This window comes from Bos javanicus, chromosome 21 (assembly GCF_032452875.1).
Source record: "Bos javanicus breed banteng chromosome 21, ARS-OSU_banteng_1.0, whole genome shotgun sequence".
NCBI classification, from domain to species: Eukaryota; Metazoa; Chordata; class Mammalia; order Artiodactyla; family Bovidae; genus Bos; species Bos javanicus.
In genome coordinates, this window is record NC_083888.1 from 66,034,527 (window position 1) to 66,059,690 (window position 25,164).

The 25,164-nt window shown below is 48.2% G+C and overlaps 1 protein-coding gene across 12 annotated transcripts in view; it reads left to right on the forward strand.

Moving 5' to 3' along the window:
• Nucleotides 1-25,164, forward strand: part of PPP2R5C (protein phosphatase 2 regulatory subunit B'gamma) — a 140,137-nt gene that overhangs the window by 90,103 nt on the left and 24,870 nt on the right. For all 12 annotated transcript variants that reach the window (XM_061395364.1, XM_061395367.1, XM_061395369.1 and 9 more), the window contains 6 exons: nt 15,055-15,165; nt 16,110-16,202; nt 16,290-16,420; nt 21,022-21,081; nt 22,808-22,916; nt 24,466-24,519. In XM_061395364.1, coding sequence (XP_061251348.1) covers nt 15,055-15,165; nt 16,110-16,202; nt 16,290-16,420; nt 21,022-21,081; nt 22,808-22,916; nt 24,466-24,519 — 558 coding nt within the window. The remainder of the gene's footprint in view (nt 1-15,054; nt 15,166-16,109; nt 16,203-16,289; nt 16,421-21,021; nt 21,082-22,807; nt 22,917-24,465; nt 24,520-25,164) is intronic.

Sequence of the window (25,164 nt, forward strand, 5' to 3'; positions counted from 1 at the left end):
CACCCTGCCCTTACTGTCTCAGAGACAGACTGTTCTAGAGGAGCGCAGAGCCAACTGTTAATAGTAGCTGCCTCCACGTGGTGTGTTTATGTGGATTTTCCCCTTTTACTATATTTTTGTAATTTTAAAAAATTTCATATGATTATGTATCTCATTTGCCATCATCAAAAATCAGTAAATATGTTTTTCTTTAAAAAAAAAAACCCTCCTGGTGTGTAGTGTAACAGCAGTACTGTCCTTGTGGGGATCCATGTTGAGTTTCAGGGGAAATGAGTGCATCACCATATTTTAACCTGTACTGCTTGTCAGTGACGAGATGGTGCCTTGCAAGTTTTCTTTTAGGCTTGGGGTTCAAGTCGGCATTTTCTAATAAGAGCAGAGCGTTTCTCTCTGGTCCTTACGGGAGGTTTCATGCCGAGTTCCCCTCGGTGATTGTCTTGTGTCCAGTAAGGACTGATGGTGGATACTCTCCTTCGGGGTTTATATCTGATGTTTGCAGTGTGTTCTGGAAAGTTTTATGTGTTGTAAGGGTAAAGATAGTTTGCAAATGAGAGGGGAAAGGGCATTTTGAATGAAAGGAGGTGGTATATTAAAAATGAAGCTTCCGTAGTCCGAAGATTTCTTTCAGGTGGTGATTTAAACCATCAGTTCAGTTCAGTCGCTCAGTCGTGTCCGACTCTTTGCGACCCCACGGACTGTAGTACGCCAGGCCTCCCTGTCCATTACCAACTCCCGGAGCTTACTCACTCATGTCCATCGAGTCAGTGATGCCATCCTCTGATCTCATCCTCTGTCGTCCCCTTCTCCTCCTACCCTCAATCTTCCCCAGCATCAGGGTCTTTTCAAATGAGTCAGCTCTTCGCATCAGGTGGCCAAAGTACTGGAGTTTCAGCTTCAGCATCAGTCCTTCCGATGAACAATGCATTCCCCTTTTTGCCTAGTTGTTTTTGTTTTACCAAAGTCACCGTAACATGGGGGTAAAGAAGCGCTTTCATCAGAGATGAGCTAAGGGGAGATGAAAACAGCAAGTGCTTATTGAAATCCAGAGAATGCTTGTTCTACCTTAAGTATCAGTGAGCTGTTTTTTGGAGATTTGTTCTTATTTTGAGAGAATTACCCTTTGTTTTGTTGGATGTATTAAAATTATTTTTAAATGTGTGCGTATTTTAAATAAGTGAAATAAATACAAAAAGAAAAAAAAAGTTAATCTTTGTCTTTACTCCACCCTTTCCTGGTTCTACCTAAACCCAGCCCTACCTCCAGCCAACCAACTTATATGTACCTTTTTTCCCAAAAGACTGCTAAGAAATTTTGGGAGATGATGGATACATTTATCATCTTGCATGATCATTTCATGGATGTATGCAAATGTTAAATGTATCAAATTGTACAGTTGATATACAGTTACACGTGTCAGTTGTACCTCACAAAAGCTGGAGTTTTTTAAGCTCCTAAATTGGTAGCTATTTCTTTTGATCTAAGAGCACCATGAAGAAATTATGATGACATTTAGGGCATTGTGAACCAAGAAGGTTTGAGAACTTAGAACCTAGTAAATACCTTTCTGTAACATGTTTAAATTGATTTTAAATCTCCATATGGCAAAATTAACTTTTTCGTGAGGAGTTCTCTGAGATCTGACAAATATGTATAGTCATGTAACCACTCAGGGTAGAGAACAGTTTTATTGCCCTCCAAAAAAGCGCTGCGCGTTGCACCCTGCTCCTTTGAAATCAGACCTTCCCCTTATCCATTGCCTCTGGCGGCCACTAACCTCTCCCCCAGCTCTGTTTGGCCTCTTGCAGGATGTCGTATAAATGGACTCGGACAGTATGTTGCCTTTTGAGTCTGGCTCCTTTAACTTAGCACAACAAGTTTGAAGTTATGTTTGAGCACACAGGCGTGGGCTTGCTGGGTCATATCGTCGAGTACTTGTTTAACTTTCTAAGAAATCGCCAAACTGTTTTCCCGGGTCGACGTGCATTTTTTGTGCTCCCACCAGTCACATGATAGTTCCAGTTGCTCCAGCTCCTTGTCAGCATTTGGTGTCTTCAGTCCTTTTATCTTATTTTGACTTTAAGCTGGAATTCCCTGACGGTTAACGATGCTGAGCATCTTTTCCTGTGTTTGCATATCTTCCTTGGGTAAGTGTGTGTTCATATCATTGGCCCATTTTTTGATTGGGTTGTTTTCTTACTGAGTTTGACACTTCTTTACATTTTCTGGGTACAAACGCTTTGCCAGATAGTGATTTGCAAATCCTTTCTTTCAGTGTGTGGCTTGTCTTTTCATGTTAACAGTGTCTTACAGAGTTTTTCATTTAGGTCTAATTCATGATTTGTCTCTTTCACGGATACTGCTTTTGGTGTCATGTATAAGAACTCTTTGCCCCACCCAAACTCAAAAAATTTTCTCCTAAATGTTTCTACTTTTACATTTAAATCTATGATCCATTTTCTCTTAGGTTCATTTTTTGGCCTATGGATGTCCAAGTGTTTGTTGAAGAGAATAACCGTTCTCCATTGAATTCCTTTCCACCTTCTTGATGTGGTCAGTCAAAAACTGACCATATTTGTGAGTGTGTTCCTGGACCCTGTATTCTCGTCCACTGATCGAGGGATCTGCTCGCCTCTACCATACTGTCTTCATGATTGTGAAGTGATAGTGTTAGTCGCTCAGTTGTGTCCGAATCTTTGTGTCCCCGTGGATTGTAACCTGCCAGGCTCCTCTGTCCATGGAACGCTCCAGGCAAGAATACTGGAATGGGTAGCCATTCCCCTCTCCAGGGGATCTTCCCAACACAGGGATTAAATCAGATCTCCTGCATTGCAGGCAGATTCTTTACCATCTGAGCCACTGAGGAAATCCATTAGCTTTGTATTAAATTTTGAGATCAAGTCCAACCTTTATATTCTTCTTCAAATTGTTTAGCTTTTCTAGTTATTTTATCTCTCCAAATTAATTTTAGAATCAGCTTGTCTTTATTTACAAAATATCTTTCAAGGGTTTTAATTAGAATTGTATTGAATATGTACATTTGGAGAGAATTGGTATCTTAATAATATTGACCCTTTCAGTCTAGGAACACAGCATATCTCTGCATTTTGGTCATCTCTGAAGTTTTAAGCATGTAGATTCCCGTGTATTTTTTAGACTCATAAGTATTTCGTTTTTTGCTGCTGTTGTAATTGGAGTTTTTCATTCTCTCTTTCTGTTTTTGCAGTTGCATCACGTGCTTCATGTCATTCAGTGCACACGTATTAGTATTATTTATTAATTAAATTGTCCTTTATAACTGTAAAATGATCGATTTATCACAAGTAACATTATTTTCTACAAAACCTACTTTGTATGTTAGTATAGTCCCTCCAACTCTTTCTTGACTAGTGTTACCATGGCAAATCTTCTTCTTTCCTTTTACTTTTGACCAATGTGTATCTTTTTATTTAAAGTGGACTTATCGTAGACAGTATATGGTTGAGTCTTATACTTTTATTCAGTCAAGCAATCTCTGCCTTTTGATTGGGGTAGTCAAACCATTAACTTTCATTGTGAGTATTGATATTGTTGGGTTTAAATCTACCATTTTGCTATATTTTTTCCCTATTTATTCTATCTGGGTTTTGTTCCCTTTTCCTCTTTTTCTGCTTTCTTTTTGACCAATTGAATATTTTTTGTGATTACATTTTATCTCTTTTGTTGGCTTTTAAACTATCACTGTTTTAAAAAAAAAACTTTTTTTAATTTATTCTCGGCCGTGCTAGGTTTTCATTGCTTTGTGAGAGCTTTCTCTAGTTGCGGCAAGTAGGGGCTACTTGCACGAGCTTCTCATTGTCGGGGCTTCTCCTGTGGAGCGCACGCGCCAGGCCTGGGCTTCGGGAGCTGCGACGTTCAGGCCCCAGCGTACATGGACTTGGTAGCTGCGGCTCGTGGGCTCTGGGGCGTGGACTGCGTAACTGTGGTTCACGCCCTTAGTTGCTCCACAGCATGGGAGGTCTTTCCGGACCAGGGATCAAGCCCATGTCCTCTGCACTGGCAGGCAGGTTCATATCCCCTGCACCACCAGGAAAGTCCTAAACTATGACTAGTGTTTGATCTCATGTATTTAGCTTTTCTAGAATGCATCTGTAACTCGTCACAGTCAGCCTTTAAGTGACTGTGCACCGCGTCACGTACACACGTTCACAGCAGCGGATCTCCATGGCTTCTCCCCCAGTTTTTCTACTGTTGTTGCTGCACATCTTCTCCGTATGTTATAAACCCCATGGTATATTATTTTTAGGAAACTGTTCTATTTTAAAGAGATTTAAAAGCTGTTAAACCCTCTTCAGTTCAGTTCAGTCTCTCAGTCGTGTCCAACTCTTTGTGACCCCATGAACTGCAGCACGCCAGGCCTCCCTGTCCATCACCAACTCTCGCAGTCCACCCAAACCCATGTCCATTGAGTCGGTGATGCCATCCAACCATCTCATCCTCTGTCATCCCCTTCTCCTCCTCCCCTTAATCTTTCCCAGCATCAGGGTCTTTTCCAGTGAGTCAGTTCTTCGCATCAGGTGGCCAAAGTACTGGAGTTTCAGCTTCAACATCAGTCCTTCCAATGAACACCCAGTACTGATCTCCTTTAGGATGGACTGGTTGGATCTCCTTGCAGTCCAAGGTACTCTCAAGAGTCTTCTCCAACACCACAGTTCAAAAGCATCAATCCTTCCGTGCTCAGCTTTCTTTATACTCCAACTCTCACATCCATACATGACCACTGGAAAAACCATAGCCTTGACTAGACAGACCTTTGTTGGCAAAGTAATGTCTCTGCTTTTTAATATGCTGTCTAGGATGGTCATAACTTTCCTTCCAAGGAGTAAGTGTCTTTTAATTTCATGGCTGCAGTCACCATCTGCAGTGATTTTGGAGCCCAGAAAAATAAAGTCAGCCACTGTTTCCACTGTTTCCCCATCTATTTGCCATGAAGTGATCGACCAGATGCCATGATCTTTGTTTTCTGAATGTTGAGCTTTAAGCCAACTTTTTCTCACCTTTTCACTTTCATCTAGAGCCTGTTTAGTTCTTCTTCACTTTCTGCCATAAGGGTGGTGTCATCTGCATATCTGAGGTTATTGATATTTCTCCCGGCAATCTTGATTCCAGCTTTTGCTTCTTCCAGCCCAGCGTTTCTCATGATGTACTCTGCATAGAAGTTAAATAAGCAGGGTGACAATATACAGCCTTGACATACTCCTTTTGAACCAGTCTGTTGTTCCATGTCCAGTTCTAACTGTTGCTTCCTGACCTGCATATAGGTTTCTCAAGAGGCAGGTCAGGTGGTCTGGTATTCCCATCTCTTTCAGAATTGTCCACAGTTTATTGTGATCCACACAGTCAAAGGCTTTGGCATAGTCAATAAAGCAGAAATAGATGTTTTTCTGGAACTCTCTTGCTTTTTCCATGATCCAGCGGATGTTGGCAATTTGATCTCTGGTTCCTCTGCTTTTTCTAAAACCAGCTTGAACGTCTGGAAGTTCACCGTTAATGTATTGCTGAAGCCTGGCTTGGAGAATTTTAATCATCACTTTACTAGCTTGTGAGATGAGTGCAATTGTGCAGTAGTTTGAGCATTCTTTGGCATTGCCTTTCTTTGTGATTGGGATGAAAACTGACCTTTTCCAGTCCTGTGGCCACTGCTGAGTTCTCCAAATTTGCTGCCATATTGAGTGTAGCACTTTCACAGCATCATCTTTTAGGATTTGAAATAGCTCAACTGGAATTCCATCACCTCCACTAGCTTTGTTTGTAGTGGTGCTTCCTAAGGCCCACCCACTTGACTTCACATTCCAGGATGTCTGGTTCTAGGTGAGTGATCACACCATCGTGATTATCTGGGTTGTGAAGATCTTTTTCATACGTTCTTCTGTGTATTCTTGCCACCTCTTCTTAATATCTTCTGCTTCTGTTAGGTCCATACCATTTCTGTCCTTTATCGAGCCCATCTTGGCATGAAATGTTCCCTTGAAGAGATCTCTAGTCTTTCCCATTCTATTGTTTTCCTCTCTTTCTTAAACCCTCTTATACTTACCCAAATACTTACCGTTTTCAGTATTCTTCATTCCGATATCCATCTGATTCCAGTTTTCTTCTGCTTGAAGGACTTTCTTAAATTTCTCTTGTCGTAGACGTCTGTTGTTGTTTAGTCGCTAATTTGTGTCCGACTCTTTGCAACCCTATGGGGACTATAGCCCACCAGGTTCCTCTGTCCATGGGATGTCCCAGGCAAGAATACTGGAGTGGGTTGCCTTTTCCTTCTCCAGGGGATCTTTCCAACCCAGGGATCAAACCCAAGTCTCCTGTGTGGCGGGTGGATTCTTTACCTCTGACATCTGTGCTGTGCTATGGGTAGTCGCTCAGTTGTGTCCAATTCTTTGCGACTCCATGGACGATAGCCCGCCAGGATCCTCTGTTCATCAGGATTCTCCAGGCAAGAGTACTGGAGTGGGTTGCCATGCCCTCCTCCAGGGGATCTTCCCAACCCAGGAATCAAACTAGAGCCTCCTGCTTTGCAGGTGGATTCGTTACCAGCTGAGCTATCAGGGAGGCCCACCCCTGAGGTCTGCCAGCGATTGATTCTTCTAGCGTTTGTTTGCCTGAGAAAGTCGTTCTTTTGCCTTTGATCTTGAATGACACGCAGGCATCCCCCACTTTATTACGCTTTGGATGCATTGTGTTTGTGACACATTGAGGATCTGTGGCGGCCCTGTGACAGGCAGCTCTGTTGGCACCATTTCCCAACCATTCTGCTCGCTTTGTGTCCCACTGTCACACTTTGGTAATGCTCAAAATATTTCAAACCCTCCACCAGCAGAAAGATTATGACTCTCTGAAGACTCAGATAATGGTTAGCATTTTTAGACATAAAGCTATTGTACACTTAATATACTATAATACAGTTTCAATGTAACTTTCATAGGCACTGGGAAACCAACAACTTTGTGTGACTAGCTTTATTTTTGACATTCACTTTATTGCAGTGGTCTGGAGCTGAACCCACAATACCTCTGTGGGTATAGAGCAGCAGGTCAGAGTTTGATCCTTTAAAAATTGTGCTCCACTCTCTTCTTGTTTGCATCGTTTTTCATGAGAAGTCGGCTGCCTTTCCTGCCTCTGTTCCTTTGAACCTGGTGCATCTTTTTTTTTTCCCTCTGGCTGCTTTTTACGATCTTTTTCTTTTATTCTTTTTAATCAAGCACCTTGATTACTATTGGCCTTGGTGTATTTTTCTTCTTTTTCTTGTGTTTGGAGTTCATTTATAATTTTTATCAAATTTGGGAAAGTATTTGGCCCTTATCTCTGCAAACAGTTTTTTCTGCCCCCCTGCACCATAATCCTTTAGAGACTCCAGTAACGTGTGTGTTAGGCCCCTGAGAGTTGTCCCCCAGCTCACAGGTGCTCTTTTTCTCTTTAGCATTGTATTTTTTTTTCCATGTGTTTCATTTGGTGATTCCCTTTGTTGTCTTCAAGTTCAGTAATTTTCTGCGGTGTCTCCACTTTTTTGTTAATTCCCACCCAGTAAGTTTTTCATCTCACATTGTCGTCTTCATCTTATATAGTTTATGTATTTTCTATATCTTCGTGTCTCCACCTAACTTTATAAACACAGAATGTTGTTTTAGCCTTATCTGTTAATTCCACCATTGTGTCAGTCCCAGGTCAGTTCAATTGATTGGTTTTCCTTCTTGTTATAGATTATATCTTTCATGCTGCTTTATGTGTCTGGTAATTAATTTTTTATTGGATGCCTGACCATGTGGATTTTGTCTTGATGAATACTGCGTACTTAACTGATTTCTGCTAATGTTCTGGAGCTTTGCTTTGCATGCAGTTAAGTTACTTGCAAACAGTTTGATCCTTTTGATTCTTGCTTTTAAGAGGTGTTAGGAAGGACTAGTGAGCTGACTCATTGGAAAGACCCTGATGCTGGGAAAGATCGAAGGCAAAAGGAGAAGGGGGCACCAGAGGATGAGATGGTTGGATAGCATCACCAACTCAGTGGGCATGACTGTGAGCAAACTCCAAGAGATGGTGAAGGACAGGGCAGCCTGGAGTGCTGCAGTCCATGGGGTTGCCAAGAGTCGGACACAGCTTAGCGACTGAACAACAAGAAGGAAGGACTGTGGTCATAGTCACTCTGTGGCTAATTATCCCCTCTACTGAGATAAGACCCCTCTGATTATGAGCCCGGTACTCTGTGAATTAATGAATTCTTCCAGTCTGGTTGGTGGGAACAGGCACTGCTGTTGGCCCCGGGGGAGTACTGGGTCTCTGCTCTTTTCGGGTGTTCTTCTTGCAGGCTCCAGTAGTTTTCTGACACAGATGTGCTGGTCAGTCCTCTGCTGAATAGTTTAAGGAGACCTCTGCAGTCTCTGGAGTTGTCTCTGTGCACCTCTGTCCTCTCTGGGACTGTACCTTGCAAATTCTAACACCTGTGTCTGCTGAACGTCACCTGGGTTCTTTCTGCCTGTGCTGAAACCTGGAAATTCTGTTGAAGGAGAAAGCTGGGTATTTGTTTCCCATCTCTCAGGAATCTCTATCTTTCACTGCCTGAAATCCATGCCTTGCAAACCATTATTCCATATGTTTTAGCTTAGTTTTTTTCATTGTTTCAGGAAGTAGGGCAAATCCCATTTCTGTTTCTGTGTCTTGTCAGGAAGGGTAAGTCTCTGCTTCATTTATAATAGATACTCAGTTGGTTTGTAACTGCATCCACACAGGTGGTCCAGCAATGATTCTAAAAAATGAACTAATTAAAGGTTATGTGCATAATTTATAATCGTGTGGCTGTGTACATCTAGCCAGTGGAGATGGCACATAGCAAGAAGATGGTTGGTTATGCACACATGACCAGCAGATAAAATACTTTAGCTCTTAAGCTTCCCTTTTCAGTTCATTTCTCTCATGTTGAATGCAGAATACATAGTTTTGCCATTCCAAAGCATTCCTAAACTTTTTCACAATTTATTGCAAAAAAAAAAAAAATCAATGTATGTAATGTATAAGAATGTTAATGGTAAAATTTAATTGGTAGCTGTATAGTTATTCACTATGAAATTCAGCTGTTTATCGTTGAGGTTTTTCATAGCAAGATACTGGGGAATACATCGTTCAGAGGCTGTGTAAAAGTCACCTTAGATCCAGAGTAAACAGTTTAGGAGAAGCTTCCAGTTGCAGTGTTGTCTTTAAATAGCACCAACTGAACTATAAGTATTGCAGATTAGTGGTTATCTTTTGTAAGTAAATGTTCTGTTCTGAAGTTCAAAAAATAAAAACTAAAGAATAAATTTATATACATAACTATAGATCAGATCAGATCAGTCGCTCAGTCGTGTCCGACTCTTTGCGACCCCATGAATCGCATAACTATAAATGAAGAGCATATTTTCATTTGAAGAAGATGCTATTATACCCTTAATAGTGAAATAGTCATTAAATTAAAATGTATGTTGTTTGAAAACGTGAGAGTAAATTTCCTTTATTTAAGTATTCTATAAAGATTTGTAGGTATTTATTTCCATAGCTTTAACTTTGATTAAGAACATATTTGATCGTAAGAATAACCAGCTGTTCACAGTAAGAGTTCAGCTTGTGGTTCCTTCATTCGGGCATCTATTTGGAGGTGAAGCTGCATCCTTTGAAAGCAGCTGTCACTTAGAGGAAGTGATGATGTCGATTCCTGGAGGAGGGGACCCAACTTCACTGCCCCACCACGTTAATAGAGTGCTCATTCTGTGCCACATGAAGCGATGGGCCCTGGAAAGCAGCACCAGGGGAAAGACATTAGACCAGGAATCACCCAACCGTCCAGTTGTATTTGAGACACAGATCATGAAGAGAGGTCCAGGATGATGGAAGAGCTTGAACTCAGGGGCCCAATTTGGGCCTGGGGTCAGGAGAGGTTCCCCTGATGAAATGACACTGCAGCGGAGAGCTGAGGTTTAATTGGGACATTTTCACAGTTTCCAGGTAATTACTTGGTGTTGCAGTTAATAAGGTGACTGGTCAGTGCTTTTCCCAAAGGACCCACTTACTCTCAGCAGGTTTTTGAGGCCCTACCAGGTGCCGGGCACTGCGGCAGGTGCTGGAGGGTCAAAGTCAAGCAGACGTTCCCCAGGATGACACCTGAATTCCGCTGTGAAACCAGACTGATCTCATTTTACAAGTGAGGCAGGGGACGGTTTTTCTCTTTAAGACTGCTACTAGGATTATTATCCACCTAAAAAGTCAATTAGAGTTACTACGATTGCTTTCAAAGTATGAATTGCTTTGTGGAAAAGTTACATCTTTGTAATACGATGTCATCTCACACTGGCGAAGGGAAGGGTCCTTGTTCTTTCGGGTATTCTTTAGTGCCTTTCCTAGGGTTTTCATGCTCTGAGGCCTTGTAACTGGCTTGTGAGTTCCCAGGTCCTTGGTCGTTTTTGTGGCCACATATCTGGGGGTCCACCTATTAATCACGTTTCCTCATTACCTGCTGTTGGTGGAGAAGCTGTTTCCTCATTACCTGTTGTTGGTGGAGAGGCTGTTGCTGTTAGGTGTGTATTTTTGGTTTTCGTATGGGTGGTCCAACTGTGATGCTCTGGCCATTGCCTCTGTTGGTTTTCCCAGTTATGTAATTTGCAAATCACAGCTTGCCATTTAAAATATAACGTGGAAGGGCTCCATTCCTCCCTACCCCCAAAATGTGTCTCTTAGCAATATGACCCTCAGAGCCTGGCCTTCCTGTTACCGGAGGAAGGGCTGTAATTTGGTCTTTGGTGGACTCATCTTTATAAATCCTAGTGATATGAATAAAAGAGAATCAGTAGCAGTAGAGAACCCTTGTGGTTTTAAACAGAGAACTGAGTAATCAACCTTTCTTTCCTTGTCTCTGAAATTAGATTATCAGTGTTCCTTTTTGGAGTGTATCCCTTCCTGTCTTAAACCTTTATATTGTTTACTGTACTGCAGGTGTCTCACAGCATGAGTGTTTTATTACTTCACCCACTGGCGGTGAGTATCACAGGCATAGAAAGCGTGCATGTTACTGCTCAATGGTGAGACTTTTCCACAAACTCACGTCTTGAGCCATTTTGGTTTGTGTTTACTCAGTAAATTTAGCAACTGGGAGAAGAGCATCTCCAGGGTCATTTAAATACTGAAAGTAGAAGTGTCGGGAGAGCTGTCAAAGCAGGTGCTTCCTACCGCACGGTCAGTCCACGCCGTGTGCGGGGGCTCTGCATGCCTGCACGCGTGCGCGGGGGCTGTGCACGCCTACACGCGTCACGACGTCTGTTTCTCACATGCCCCATGCAAAGCAGGGGTTTACTCTTTCTGCGGGTGAGAAAACCAAGGCTTGAGTAGGCTGTTGAGTCTCGGGTCCTGCTCTTGAGTGAGAAGAGGGCCCAGGGAGGCTGCCCCAAGGTCACGCTGCACCTTTCTGTCCAAGACCTGATTCCGGCTCTGTGTGCCTGGATCGGGGTGCACGCTGAGAGGCTGTGGGGGGTGGTCTGCATGATCTGCACCAGATCTAAGGCTTCTAGACTCACAGCAGAAACGGATTCCCTCTGATATCCATGGCGTGATGTGATGCTGGCAGTGATCGCCTCCTATAGTGCTGAAGCTAAACTCCACGCCACGGTGCTCAATTCATTTGACCCCGAAGCTTCCGGGCTAAGAAATGTTGGTGGGTTGGAAACCCAAGGACAGCTTGAGGTGGCCTGTTTTTTTGCTTTCTGCTCTTTTATCTGTGTTTTAGTTTTTAATGTCTTTACCCTTTTCTAGAGCATTAAATCAGTGCAGTGAAATGTGGTAGGAAAGGAGGGTAGAAATTAGTGTGAGGTTTTTGTTGTTGTTGCATGAAACAAATAATTTTCTATCCATTGGAGCTGGCCAGTAATCAAACTTCCTAGACCGAAGATGGTCATCCTCACAGAACACTGAAAAGGGGACTTTTGTGTTCAAACCAACTTGGTCCACAGCCCCTTGCAGGCCCCAAGGATGGATCAGTCGGAGTTCTTCCAGAGAAGCAGAACCAGTAAGATAGAGCAGAGAAAGACAGAGAGGAGCAGATGGATGCATGGATGGATGGGTGGATTTTTGAGGCTCTGTCTTAGGACACGTGGAGTCCGACGGGGCAGATCTGAACCCCGAGGGGCGGGAGCCGCCGCCGCTGTGCACAGTGAACTTGCTTCTTCCTCGGTGAAGCTGGTTTTGCTCTTAGAAGACTTCTCAACTGCTTGGATGAGGCCCACTCTCATTCTCGAGGGTAATCTTGCCTTAAAGTGAGCTGATCTAGATGTGACCACAGTGACTAGATGCCATCACAGTGACAGTGAGATCACTGTTGGATTGAATAGTGGGTACTCTAAGCCGTCAGCCAGGTATGCTTTTCTTTTTCAGCCATTGCCTTAACCACAATCTCGTATCTCCCTTTCCTGCTCCTCTGGTTATGGCTGTCACACCAAGTTTAACACTCAACCCCCGGCTCAGAACCTCACCATCCCCACCTATCCCCTGAGCGGGGCCTGTGCCTGCCGTCCTGCAGCCTGGCCTCTGCCCGGGTCACCACCCCTCCCGGGGGTGTCTGTGCTCTGGGGAATGTTGGGCTTCCCCGGAGACCCCCTCTGAGGGGCGGCCATCTCCCCATGTGTCCCAGCCTCCAGCCCCTATCCGGGCAAGCTGACCCCTCCTCTCTCCCCTTTGACCTCTGTGGCCCCTGTGCTCCCCTCTAGGTGCCCTGCACCCCAACATCATGGGCCCACCAGCAAGTCTCCCAAAGAGGAAGGCGGAGTGTGTTCACAGACACCTCCCCTCCAGGGCTCCCAGCCCCAATCTCTGGGAGCCCCCCAACCAGTGGCTCTCAGGGAGAGGATTGGGAAGCCCCAGGCCCAGGAATGCCGCACCCCACGAAGGCCCCCGGCTCCGTTCTGATCCTGTCCTCTCACACCCCGCAGCCTGGGAGGGGGGGTGGCGGGCGGTGGTGACCATGCTTGTTTTGCTGCCCCCGCCCCACCCTTCGGGCCCGGAGGAGACGAGCTCGCCTCTCCTTAATGGGCGGGAACCTGGGGGCCAGGGACAGAGGACTTGCCCCTTCGACCTGGCCACGGCTGTCCCAGCATGTGCTCTGCGGTCACCTGTTGTTTGGGAGGCCTCTTCTGGGCCCTGTGCGCACACCCCGGCCACAGGTTCTGGAGCACCGCCCCTTTTTACTTTTATCTTAGGAAAGCGAGAGTGAAAGTCGCTCAGTCATGGCCGACTCTTTACGACCCCCTGCACTACACATGCGTGTCCTTGCATTTCTTGGAATTCTCTAGGTCAGGATACTAGAGTGGGTTGCCTTTCCCTTCTCCAGGGGATCTTCCCAACCCAGAGATGAAATCCAGGTCTCCTGCATTACAGATGCAGGATTCTTTGCCAGCTGAGCCGCAAGAAGAGCATTACTCGTATTTTTAGTAAACTGTTGCAGTTGTTTCTGGCTTTCGGCTCCTTGTTCCAGCCATTCTTTGTTCCTCCTGTTCCTGCACCACCTGTGTGGGCTCCTCTCACACGACTTAGAGACCAGACTTTTGGTGTGGGGGCTTCTGGAGCCCGTGGTATGGGGAGTGACTGTGTTTGTTCATGGAAAATGGTGTTACAGAAAAACAGGACGAGCCAAAACAGGTGCCTTGGAGTTTTCGCTTGGTCTCTACAAGGCTGTTCTCTGAAGAGCCAGATTTGCTCTGAACTCCCTGCAGAGACCCTCTCTATTGCCGTGGAATGGGATTCTGCCTTGTAGGTTGGGGGGGTTTGATTCTGTGCATCTGGGCTGCAGGGACAGAGGGCTTCTTTTGATCCCTAGAGTCAAGCTCTGTTAACTGGCGTAGGTCGGCTCAAAGATTTTGGTGAGGTCACTGGTCACAGTTAAACCAATAGCTACGAGGGGACTTCCCTTGTGGGCCAGTGGTTAGGAATACACCTTGCAATTCCGGGGACGTGAGTTCAGTCCCTGGTTGGGGAACTATGGTCCCAGGTGCCCCGGAGCACCTGGAGAGCAAGTACCGCAACAGCTGAGCCTGTGCCCCGCAACTGGAGGGTCCGTGTGCCCCGAGAGAAGATCCCGAGCGCCACAGCCAAAACCCGACACAGCCAAACAAAACAGAAATTTTCTAGAAATAAACTGACTACAAAAGAAAAATAGGTTATGAATTGGTGACAGAGAAAAACTAAACTTTTATTTTATATCAGGAATCTGTCGTATATGTTGTGCTTTATCCTCATTAACCATGAGGACCCCTGTGCGCCCAAGAATTCTAGATTGTGTATAGAAAACATGTGTTGTAAAGCCCGCTGATGTTTATGAAGTTGGGATCAATCAGAGCCTGGGCTGGGGGTACATGGTGACGGACAGTGAAGGAGGAGAACAAAGCAAAGGGCAGAGAGTCGCGCAGGGGGATCGCCCGGACCCCAGAGGACTCGCCCGTCTGTGCGTCCTGTCCTGGCACAGGCCGGGCTGTCTGGCGAGAGGAGGCTATCCTCCTCTCCTTGCCAACACTACAGCCCTTTCTCTGGAAAGGCTCCTCTGGCCGCCCACCCGGAGACCACCGTGTCGTCACTGTGGCCTCTCTTGTCCCTGTCCCTGCGGAGGACTCCAGAAGGTGCACACGGCGTCCAGTGCAACACGACCTCTGCTTTTTCCTCCCCGTTTGCAGTTCTTGGATCTCCACAGTTTCCTTTGTGATCTCCGCTTTTCTCACTAGCACTCGGAACTCTCTCCGTGTTCCGAAACAGGTGTCATCCCTGCCGGGTGGTGTATATTGGTGCTGGCTGTCCAGAGGTCAGGCAGGGACCTCGGTGTAGGCTGTCACGGCCCTGGGTCCGGCTGCGGCGTTGACCCAGGCTCTCGAGACCCACGCCGCTTCCGAACACTGAGACTAAGACGAGCCAGATCACCACAGGAGGCAGCTGCCATTAGAATGCCTTGAGATTGTTGTAGATGTTCTCTGGAAATTGTTTTAATATCCTGGTTATAATTATAAAATATGTGGGTTTTAGTTTGCAGTTAACATGTTTCGAACGTTACCACCTTCCTCCAACCCCACGGGAGCAGAATTTGACCCAGAGGAAGACGAGCCAACGTTAGAAGCAGCCTGGCCTCACCTGCAGGTACGGGGTCGCGGGTGCCCCAGAAGCAGAGGGGCGGGACACGGTGTTTTCTCCAGGACGGGAGCCCACGCCCAGCTGGTCCCGGGGCGGCGGGGGGAGGCCTCTGAGCTTTGGTGTCACAGCCCTGCAGACCTGCACATCCGAGAGCAGTGTTGTAGCAGAAGAAGGTTTTTGTTTGTTTGGACACGTTACAGAAACTACACAGCTACAGAACTGTCAGTATATTTTCGGTGGAAGTGACTGTCGAGCTGAGGTCGCGGGTCTTATGCAGACACTTTTCAGTCTTGGTCCTCAGACTTACTGTTGCCTGCGATGCATCCCAGGGCCCACCTGCTTGACGGATGCTGTTTTTCTGACACATTTGTGAAGAAAGAGGTGGATTGGGCAGGGCGCCAGCCCCGTGAGCTAGATCGGGAGGTCTGGGTCGGCTGAAGGAGGGCAGTCGGGGAGCTAAACACCCTGGGAAGGAGCTCGATGGGGAGCAGACAGGAGGGGCCAGAGGCAGAGCACCCTGCCCTCAGTATCGTGTGTGACCGTGACAGCCTGCAGCCCATTCATGCAGGGGTCCCAGCTTCCTGTGCATCCAGCCTTCCACCAGGACCCTGGGATGCCGGGACCTGCACATCCCACCTGGAGTCTGTTCCCAGCCAGGGCCGTGGCTCCTGTGCACTGTGGGCTCCAAGCAGGGGCGACCTCAGCCACGGGCGTCCCTGTGTAGATGCCACGGAAGAGTATAGCCTGTGGTTCTTAAAGTAAAGCAATTACCATCCTCAGTATAATTAAGCCACGTGCTTTGATACGGATTCTTTAGATACATGCCTGTGGTTTTTTTCAAGGTTAGTATTTGCAGACAGAGATTCAACTCATAGTATATTTTGAAATCTCCATTTAATGAAATACCATGTTATTTGACTCACTGTGGTTTTTTTTTTCTTTCCTCCTAGCTTGTTTATGAGTTTTTCTTAAGACTTTTAGAGTCTCCAGATTTCCAACCTAATATAGCGAAGAAATATATTGATCAGAAGTTTGTATTGCAGGTAAGGCCCAGATTAGCTGAAGCTACAGATTGCGTGATCTACGCAGAGAGCATTACCGTGTCACTGAGTGTCTTTTTCTCCTTGAAGCTTTTAGAGCTCTTTGACAGTGAAGATCCCCGCGAGAGAGATTTTCTCAAAACTACCCTTCACAGAATCTATGGAAAATTCTTAGGCTTAAGAGCTTACATCAGAAAACAGATAAATAATATATTTTATAGGTAAGTCCGTGCACGGTGGCCTTCCCCTCTTGCACGCCGATGGTCCCGTCACACTTAGCCTCGCCATTTTCCTTCAGAGGCTGAGGAGCAGGAGGGGCTGTTTGTGAGCAGCCAGCGTGTCGTGTGCAGCTGGGGGCCCATCTACACCTCTTGCCTCAGCGCTGGGCAGGGCCCCTTCGCTCTGCCTGCTCCCCTACCCCCCCACCCCACACCCCACGGCTCGCACCCCAGCCTGTGGTCCAGCTCTTATCAGCAGGCTGGGCACCCCAAGCCTGGCTCCCTCTGGACCCACCCAGAGCCGCACCAGCTCACGCTTCCCTGTGGATCTTGGTGGAAGGAGGAGGGTGGGGGGTGGCGCAGGGGCTCTTTGGAGGCGTCCTTGCTGGAAGCAGTGGGTGAGGCAGAGCAGCGACCAGGGCCTCCCCAGGCCTGCAGGTCCACGGGGGCCGGCTCGGCCCTGGTATGGTGCAGGAGGGCCGCGCCCCAGGGTTCAGGGAAGAGTGTCCCTCTCCCTCAAGTGTTCAGCTTGACCCCCTTCTCCCTTCGCACATCAGCCCACCTCCACCTCTGTGAACCTGGGTGCTAACGCCCCTAGATCCGCCGACTCCTGCGCCAGCATGCTCCTCGGATGAGCAGATGTAGGTTCTGGGCGAGCCCCCAGTGCCCCGCACATCCTCCCGTTTTCCACCAGCCCTTCTCCTCACCCGCCCGGGCTCTGGAAACAGACCCACACCAGAAAGGCCCCGGCGTGGTGGGTGGTCTGGTCTCCTGGGAGGGCAGGCTGGTCTCACAGCTCCAGCTCCAGATTCCTGCCCGGCTCCTGGGGGCGCCTGATAAATGTCAGTGGACAAAACCCTTAGCATAGTTCCTTCTCTGCCCCTGGAAGCAGTAAGGGGCACTTCAGCCCCAAGCCCCCGGCTCTGGGATGCCTCAGGCAGTGGTGAAGCCCGGCGCTGACGGGCATCTGCTGTGAGGTTGGAAGGCCGGCGGATTTTGTGGGACGGGGTGGCCTGGGGGCACCAGCACAGAGCACCCCAGTAGCCTGGCCGGGGCCTTTTTAGTGGCCGTGACCAAGCAGGGAAAGCAGAGGGGCTGAGACAGTGGGCGAGACACAGGGTCCTGTAGCCAAGACCAGCGGCCCTCTCTGGGAATTCCGCCCCAGGGCCAGCCTGCCCCAGCCGTCCCTCACCCCGCCCGCCCGCCTGCAGGTCAGCAGGGTCTGGTGCCCCCCACTTTATCTGCAGACTTGACAATGCAGTTTGGCGTCAGAGCTGTCCAGCTCACGAATGGCCTCCCTTCAGACTCCCTCCACGCTCCACATGGCCCATTTATATGGCGGAGCCCAGGCTGGACCCATGACTTAGAGGGGTGACGTCGTGTTTCCTAAATGTCATGTTCCTGTTCTGTCTTTGTTGGTGTAGTGTTTCCTTTTTAACAAGATCATTCCTTGGCTGATGTGCTTATATATCAAAACCTAGCATCCCCTGTTTAATCAACAGCAAGCAGGTAGGATTTCAGTTCCGGTCTTTTAGACTAAAGTGGAGGAAGCTCTGCCTGAAGGTTCCTTCCGTGGGCAGGTGGGTTCTGTTCTGTGCAGAACCACCAGTCAGTGCTGCGTGCAGGGACGAGAGGCTGCCTCGTACCTGAGGAACCGTGACCTCGGCCTGGAATGCCTGACCAGGTGGTTGTCCAGAAGTTTGTCACCCGGTACAGCTCAGCTCTCCCTGCGCGCTCGGTGCTGGGCACGTGGCCTTCTCCTCTTATCTTCAGTGATCCCGTCTGTAAGAACCGCCCCTGATGGGTGCGGTCAGAAGGGAGCTGGTTCTGTGGGCTCCGTGACCAGCCTGGTCTCCACCTTCGGCACCACCCGCTCCTCACTTCATGTGAGAAAGATGGAGAGGGTCCCCAGGAGCTGCACCCCGCTCACCGCGCCCGACGTGGCGCAGCCGCGGCTTGTAAGACGGTCTCCGACGCGCTCGGCCCCCTCCCCGAGTTGCTGGTGCGAGGCCCCTACCTAGGCCTGTGCTTTCTCAAGTCTAGTCAGCGTCTTCACAGCTGAGTCAGACACAGCCCGACTGAGAGCTGGCAGCTCCGGGTGAGGGCTTGCACCCGTCTTGGTCACTGGTGGAGCCCGAAGGTTAGGTGGCAGGTACAGCCGGGCCTCAGCCTCTGCTGCCAACGCGCCCCTGCAGCCGGAAGCTTCGGTCAGCCGTCTGCTGGCCCTCGCGTCCCGTGACCCGTCCAGGCCCCAGGAACTCGAGGCAGAGGCCGCAGTGGCTGCCGGCGCCCCACAGGGCCTGGCCTCGGCCTGGGGCAAGCTGGCTTCTTCCCTTGGTATGGGTCAGAGCTACTCGGGGAGGTGAGCACAGCCCAGCTTCGAGGGGGACCAGCTTCCACCTCTGTGTGAGGTGCAGAGCTCCTCAGCCCTCATGAGATGGGTGCATGGCATCCGTTTGTGGGGGCCCTGTCCTTGACAGGCAGGTTTCAGCCCAGCGTGGGGGGAGTCCTGGCTCCTTTGTGTGGAAGGAGGAAGGAACACCACAGCTCTGCATGGACCCTTAGGGCTGCCTCCCATTTTGCACCCGCTTTCTTGCTCTCCTCTGGAAAAGAAGGAAGGGGGCTGTACTTGCTTTTTCTTTTCTGTGAAGTGAAGTGACGTCGCTCAGGCGTGTCCGACTCTTTGCCACCCCATGGACTAGCCTGCCAGGCTCCTCCATCCATGGGATTTTCCAGGCAGGAGTACTGGAGTGGGGTGCCATTTCCTTCTCCAGGGGATCTTCCCAACCCAGGGATCGAACCCGGGTCTCCCGCATTGTAGACAGACTCTAACGTTTGAGCCACCAGGGAAACCTTCTGTTTCCTGTACCTGCTCCACATCTATCGAGTAATCCAAATTAAGAGTTTATCGGTGAGAAGATAGTAAAGTTGATTTAGGAAAACAGAATGGCTGCCAGCTCCAGGCCACCCTTGTTTAAACGTCGGCGCTGGTGGCGCTGGGTCACAGGTGGCACCCAGGGGCCTGGCCGCCTCCAAGCGTCAGGAGCCAGAGCCGAGCTCTCAGGCTTCAGGAGCCTGGCCCTGCTGCTGCCTGCCCAGCCGCCCCGGTGGACACAGAGGAACAGAAACAGAAGTGGGCCAGCCGTGCTGGACGAAAATGTAACTTTGTACGTCTGAGCCGTTTTTAAGTATTTCTGGTAAAACAGGTGAAGCGAAGGGAGCCTTGAGTTCCATGAGCTGAAGCGCCTCCCCGTGTAGATGTCCGAGGAGGCTGGAGCTCCCTAGGGGCCAGCTTTCCAGCTCAGGGCAGGGCGGCGGGGCCGATGTGTCTGAGGCTGGCACAGCCTCCACACGCCACGCAGCCTTGCTGTCACCAGCCTGGCCACCACAATCCATCACGGGCACACCCCTGCCTCAGCTCCATGCTGCGACCACACCACTGTGCTCTGCTGCTCAGCGGTTGTCACCCGGGTCCCTGTGGGCTCAGCTCCAATCTGTCCAAGCTGGTGTCCAGGCCTCCGTGTGACTGCCTTGCCTGCCCATCACCCACCTCTGTTGTAGCCAAAGGGGTTACCTCCCTGCCTCACGACCCCATTTTTAAAAGATTGGTTCCAAAATCTAGAGACATTAGACCCGCTCCTCGGAAGCATGTCACACTTTGTGTCCGACCTGGTCTTTACCTTAATGTCCCTATTCCATTTGTTTCAAACGAGGACAATGAAAATTTTCATTCATTGCGAACTTATTTTTGGCCCGAAGCTGGCTCTAAACTGGTAGTGTTTGTCTGCTAGCCAGGAACGTTTTTCAAACACCAGCCCCCTCTGGCTTCAGGCAGAATTCGCTGCGTGTTCTGGGTTAGGCTGACTCCAGGCGAGCCCGGTTGTGGGGCGGCAGTGGGTTGTTCCTGGGGGACCCTTGGAGAGAGAAGACGCTGTCCTGTTTCCTGTCCCTGGCCCCAGTAGACTCAGCAGTCGTGTCTCAGAGGCCAGGCTTGGCCCTCACACCAGGGACGTGTTGACAGTAAGTCCTGGTGTGCTGCCTCAGGCTGACACAGGCGCTGGGAGCCCCAGGGACCACGCACGGGGCCCAAGGGAGCGGCTGCTCAGACGGGTTTCAGAAGATGGCAGTTGAAGCGACGTAGGAAAAGTGTGGGGTGTCAGGGAGGAGGTAAGGGAGCCAGCCCCAGTGGTAAGGAAGTAGCTTGTACCCTTTGCAGAGACCATGCTAAATATCGGAGGCTTTAAAATTGAGTCAGGTGTCAGCTTAGCTTGAGATGCAGCAAAAAAATAAAAGCAAACAGCAGGCTATTTGTTGTCACATCCGGGTGTTGAGATGCAGTGCTAACTGTAAACATCCTTCCTAATTTATGTTTGAAACTTTCAAAGTGAAATATTCGGGAGAAACGGGAGCGAGCCTTGCTCCCTGCCCCCTGAGTATTGCACACCCAGGCCTTGAGGAGTCTCTGATAACAGTTAGTGGTGCTTCTCGTTGCCTGGCTACATGGTTTTCTTCCTAAAAGCCTTGTTTTCTTCTTCAGAGCATTTTCATCTTTTCTAGCCATGATTTCAGCGTTCTAATGCTAAATGACATCTTGCTTTTTCCAGATTTATTTATGAAACAGAGCATCACAATGGCATAGCAGAATTACTGGAAATATTGGGAAGGTAAGCTGTCTCTCTGTTAATTGGCAGTGAACAGCCTTTGGTGGGGTTCGTGCCAAAGCGATCCAGTTCACTGCGTTCAGCCGCCCCCCCAGAGCAGGGCAGAGCAGGCTGTCCTCTGAAGGAACTGGAATCAGCCTCACTGAGTGGCAGGGGCTGGTGAGCCCTCGGATCAGGACTGAGTGACGGGACTCTCCCATCGTATGGTTCCATATGTAGATTCTGTTCCACGTATATACCTCGGTAGCATTACTATGGGAACCCATCTCAATTATTTCCTCAAGAGCAGTGCTAAAAATAGCTACATTAAGAAGGTTTATATCTGACACTTAGAAGAAGAATAGGTCATTTATTATACATTTGGGGTATTGAGTAAATACTAATATTTGAAATTGCTTTGATTTTATAAATTTTTCATATGTATTCTTATAAACTAACATTTCAAAAATGTCACTGTCTTAATCCAAGTAGAGTTCTTGCTTCCTATCATTTTTTTTTAATCAACGACCAATAGGTCTTCTCCCAGGCCTCCTAACTCACTGATTCTCAAACAGCCTTCCTCAGGGTTCCACGCTGAATAAGCTCGAAAGTGCTTTTTCCCCAACACCTCAGTTCACGTTAGAAGCTAAAGGTTCTGAGGAATCCTGCGGGGAGGAAACTGTCCTCCTGTTCAGTCTAGTAACTCCCAAAGCTGTTAGAACACCGTTGCAGTGTTGTCATCTGGCGAACTGAGGCCCAGTCGTTCTGAAAACAACTTCCCTCGCCGTTTCAGATAAAATGTAAAGCTAACAACAGTCCTCGTGGCGAGCTCCTCTCTGACACGGTCCCGGGTTCTCTCTTAGCAGAGAGCAGTGAGCACGAGAGTGGGTGCCCTTTTTGTGCCTTACTTAACACTCGCGCCTCCTGTTTCCTTCCCTGTAAAATGGGAAGGTAATCGTGTTCATGTCTGAGATTGTTGTAAGGCTGAGGTGAGCCAAGTGACGTGTCCGGACAGCCCCCACACCACACACGAGGTCCTCTCCTGTCCCCTCGTTTGAATGCGCAAATCACCCCAGTGGTCACTTCGGACTGATACTGCCTGAGTGCCCAGCGCGCCAGGCTCACAAACAAGGCACCAGTTGAGAAACTGCTGTAACACTTCTGCAGCTCTCAGCAACTTACCTGAGTGTAAAACGCCAAGTAGGTAACTACGCCCTCGATGTTGCAGATGAAAACTTCAGCTTGGAGGTTAAGAGCAGGGGATCCCCTTGCCCTGCAGAAGGGAACAGCTTTCTTGTTGATTTTTAAATGACACCCACTCTGCACACGCAGACTGTTCTGCCAGCACTAGAATAAAGAGGCAGGATTTCTCTGGGGAAGTGAGTGAGAATTCCAGACGATGGTGGAGGCTGAAGGAAGGCGCTGGTGCCCACCCGAGCTGCCGGTCTCAGGGCCCTGCCTGCTGGAGGAGGTTTTGCCCCCAGAGGCTCCCACTACTCCGGGTAGCTACCTGTGAGCTCAGAATTTTTAAATCACCCTGCAGTTCCAAAGATAGAAATGACTGTGCTTCCTGAAAGGGACCTAACAGTCTTTTAATTTTTGCTACTATCCGCCCTCCTTTTTTCTGACACTCATAATTTGCTTGCTGGTTTTCATGGTGAACACAAAAACTAAAAGAAAAACGGCGAGATACGTTTTTTAACCTGGAATTTGTAAATATTCAAACTTTGAATAAATTCTGTTTTCACAGTATAATTAACGGATTTGCCTTACCACTAAAAGAAGAGCACAAGATTTTCTTATTGAAGGTGTTACTACCTTTGCACAAAGTGAAGTCTCTGAGCGTCTACCATCCGCAGGTGAGGGCTCCTCCCTCGACGGTCGGTGGGGCCTCGGGAGGGAGCGTGGCCGTCTCTGCTTGGACCTCAGTGAACTTGGGATGTTGAACCCCAGCCTTCAGCAGGGAGTGCTTTCTCTGTTACATCACATGTGGACTTGGGTATCAGGATTCCGATGATGAGTGAAAGGATAAGGGAGTAAAGGAGATTGCTTTTTAAGAATATCAAAAAATTCTCAAGAATGGAGAATTTCAAAATTGGTTGTCAGTATCGAAAAGGGAGCGGTTCACACAATGAAGGGGTCAAGGAAGACCTCTCGGAGGAAGACTTCCTGTGGCGGGATAGAAACCTCGCACCCCAAAGACGACACCGCTGTGTCTGCCCGCCAGTAAAGTGGCAGAACGACAGGTTGTTTGGGGACTTCCCCAGCGGTCCAGTGGTTAGGGCTCTGCACTTCCACCGTAGGGGTCACGGGTTTGATCCCCAGTCAGGGAACTAAGATTCCACAAGCCACATGGTGCAGCCAAAAGAATAAAAAAAGTATATATTTCCAAACAAAAAGTTGTTTTTTTTTTTTTTTTTGAAGCTGTGGGGTTTTTATAACTTTGTAAACATCTGTTTACAATTACACTGAAAAACTAATCCATAAATGGTTTCTAACTGGTTGTTTGGCTGCATTTCCCCCAGGAAATTTGGATTTTCCTTCACACTTTTCTTCTAAGTTCCATGTAGACAGAAATAAGCCACACTGACGCAGCTCGGGAAGTTTCAGGTCCTTGTCTAGGTCTGAGAACCAGGAAATACCCCCCTGCATTCTGTGGGGCCTCCCTCGAGGAGTGTGCCTCATAGCATCAGAAAGTGTGTTCCTGGGTGGTAGTTGGTGGTTTAGTCACTAAATCGTGTCCAACTTTGTGACCCCATGGACTGTGGCCCTCCAGGCTCCTCTGTCCTTGGGATTCTCCAGGTAAGAACAGTGGAGTGGGTTGCCATTTCCTTCTCCAGGCGATCTTCCCAACCCAGGGATTGAACCTGTGTCTCCTGCATTACAGGTGGATTTTTTACCAGTGGAGCCACTGGGGAACCCAGCCATTCTAATAACATTGGCTTCCTGAGAAATCTTTTACTTAGAGTTTTTTCTGTGCTTCCTATTAACTGGTAACATCTTTACATCCAACCAATTTATTATCACGTTAGTTGTTCTGTATTAGAAATTAATAGTTTAGGGATTTAAGATGGAAACAGATTTTTTCCCCCCAGCAGTTAGATTACTTGTTCATTACGGTGTCCAAAAGGCCACAGGGAAAGTCCTCACCAGCCCTGGGCTGACTTGGCAGTCTTGGTCTAAAAGACCGTCTCCTGGGTTTGTTTGTTTTTTTCAGCTTCCTGATGTTCCTTCTCCAGTTGACCTGTGTCGCACATCGGTCCTGGTCCCTCCCTGAGAGTCCCTCCCGGGGCGGGAGGTGGGGGGCATGGGTCACGTCCAGGCCTGTCTCCCAGGGGAAGGTGTCTGGCGGTGATGCCGCGTTTCCTTGGTAACGTGCGGTGTTAACACTCTGTCTCTCTCGCGTAGCTGGCCTACTGCGTGGTGCAGTTTTTAGAGAAGGACAGCACCCTCACTGAGCCGGTAAGTACAGCCGCTCGCTCAGGGCCCTGCGGTGTGGTGTGCGCACTGCAGCTATCAGCCTTGCAGTCTGGCTCCTCCACCTTCACCACGACAGCCTCTCCCTCCTAAGTTACAGCACCGACGGACGCAGACCGATCTTATTCGTGTGTTACGAGCTTTCAAACTGTAGCAATTTTAATTACGTCGCTTGGTTTAAGGGCACAGTTTACTGACTTCAGTCAGAGGAAGTGTAGTAAGGGTTCAAAATGCCTATACTAAAGAGCTTTTGCTGTTTTGAAAATTCTCCCCAAGTTAGAGTGTAACTATTTTATGATCATTGTATCATAAATGAACGTTAGATTGCCACCGTCAGTGTTTAGATTTCCAGGTTTCTTGGCACTTTATTAAAAATAAAAAGGCTGTTGTCACTTAGATTCACAAAGTTGGGTGTGTCAGGTGGCCGTTGAAGCGTTTGAATACACTTTTTTCACCAGCTTTATTGAGATGTAATTCTGTGCCATGCACCTCACCCACCTAACATGTGTGGTTCAATGGTTTTTTATATACTAGGTTATTAATTTCTTCAAATGTGGTAAAATATACCGTATAACAAGATTGTTATTTGAAGGTTACAGTTTTGTTGTTGTCCAGTCGCTATAGTCGTGT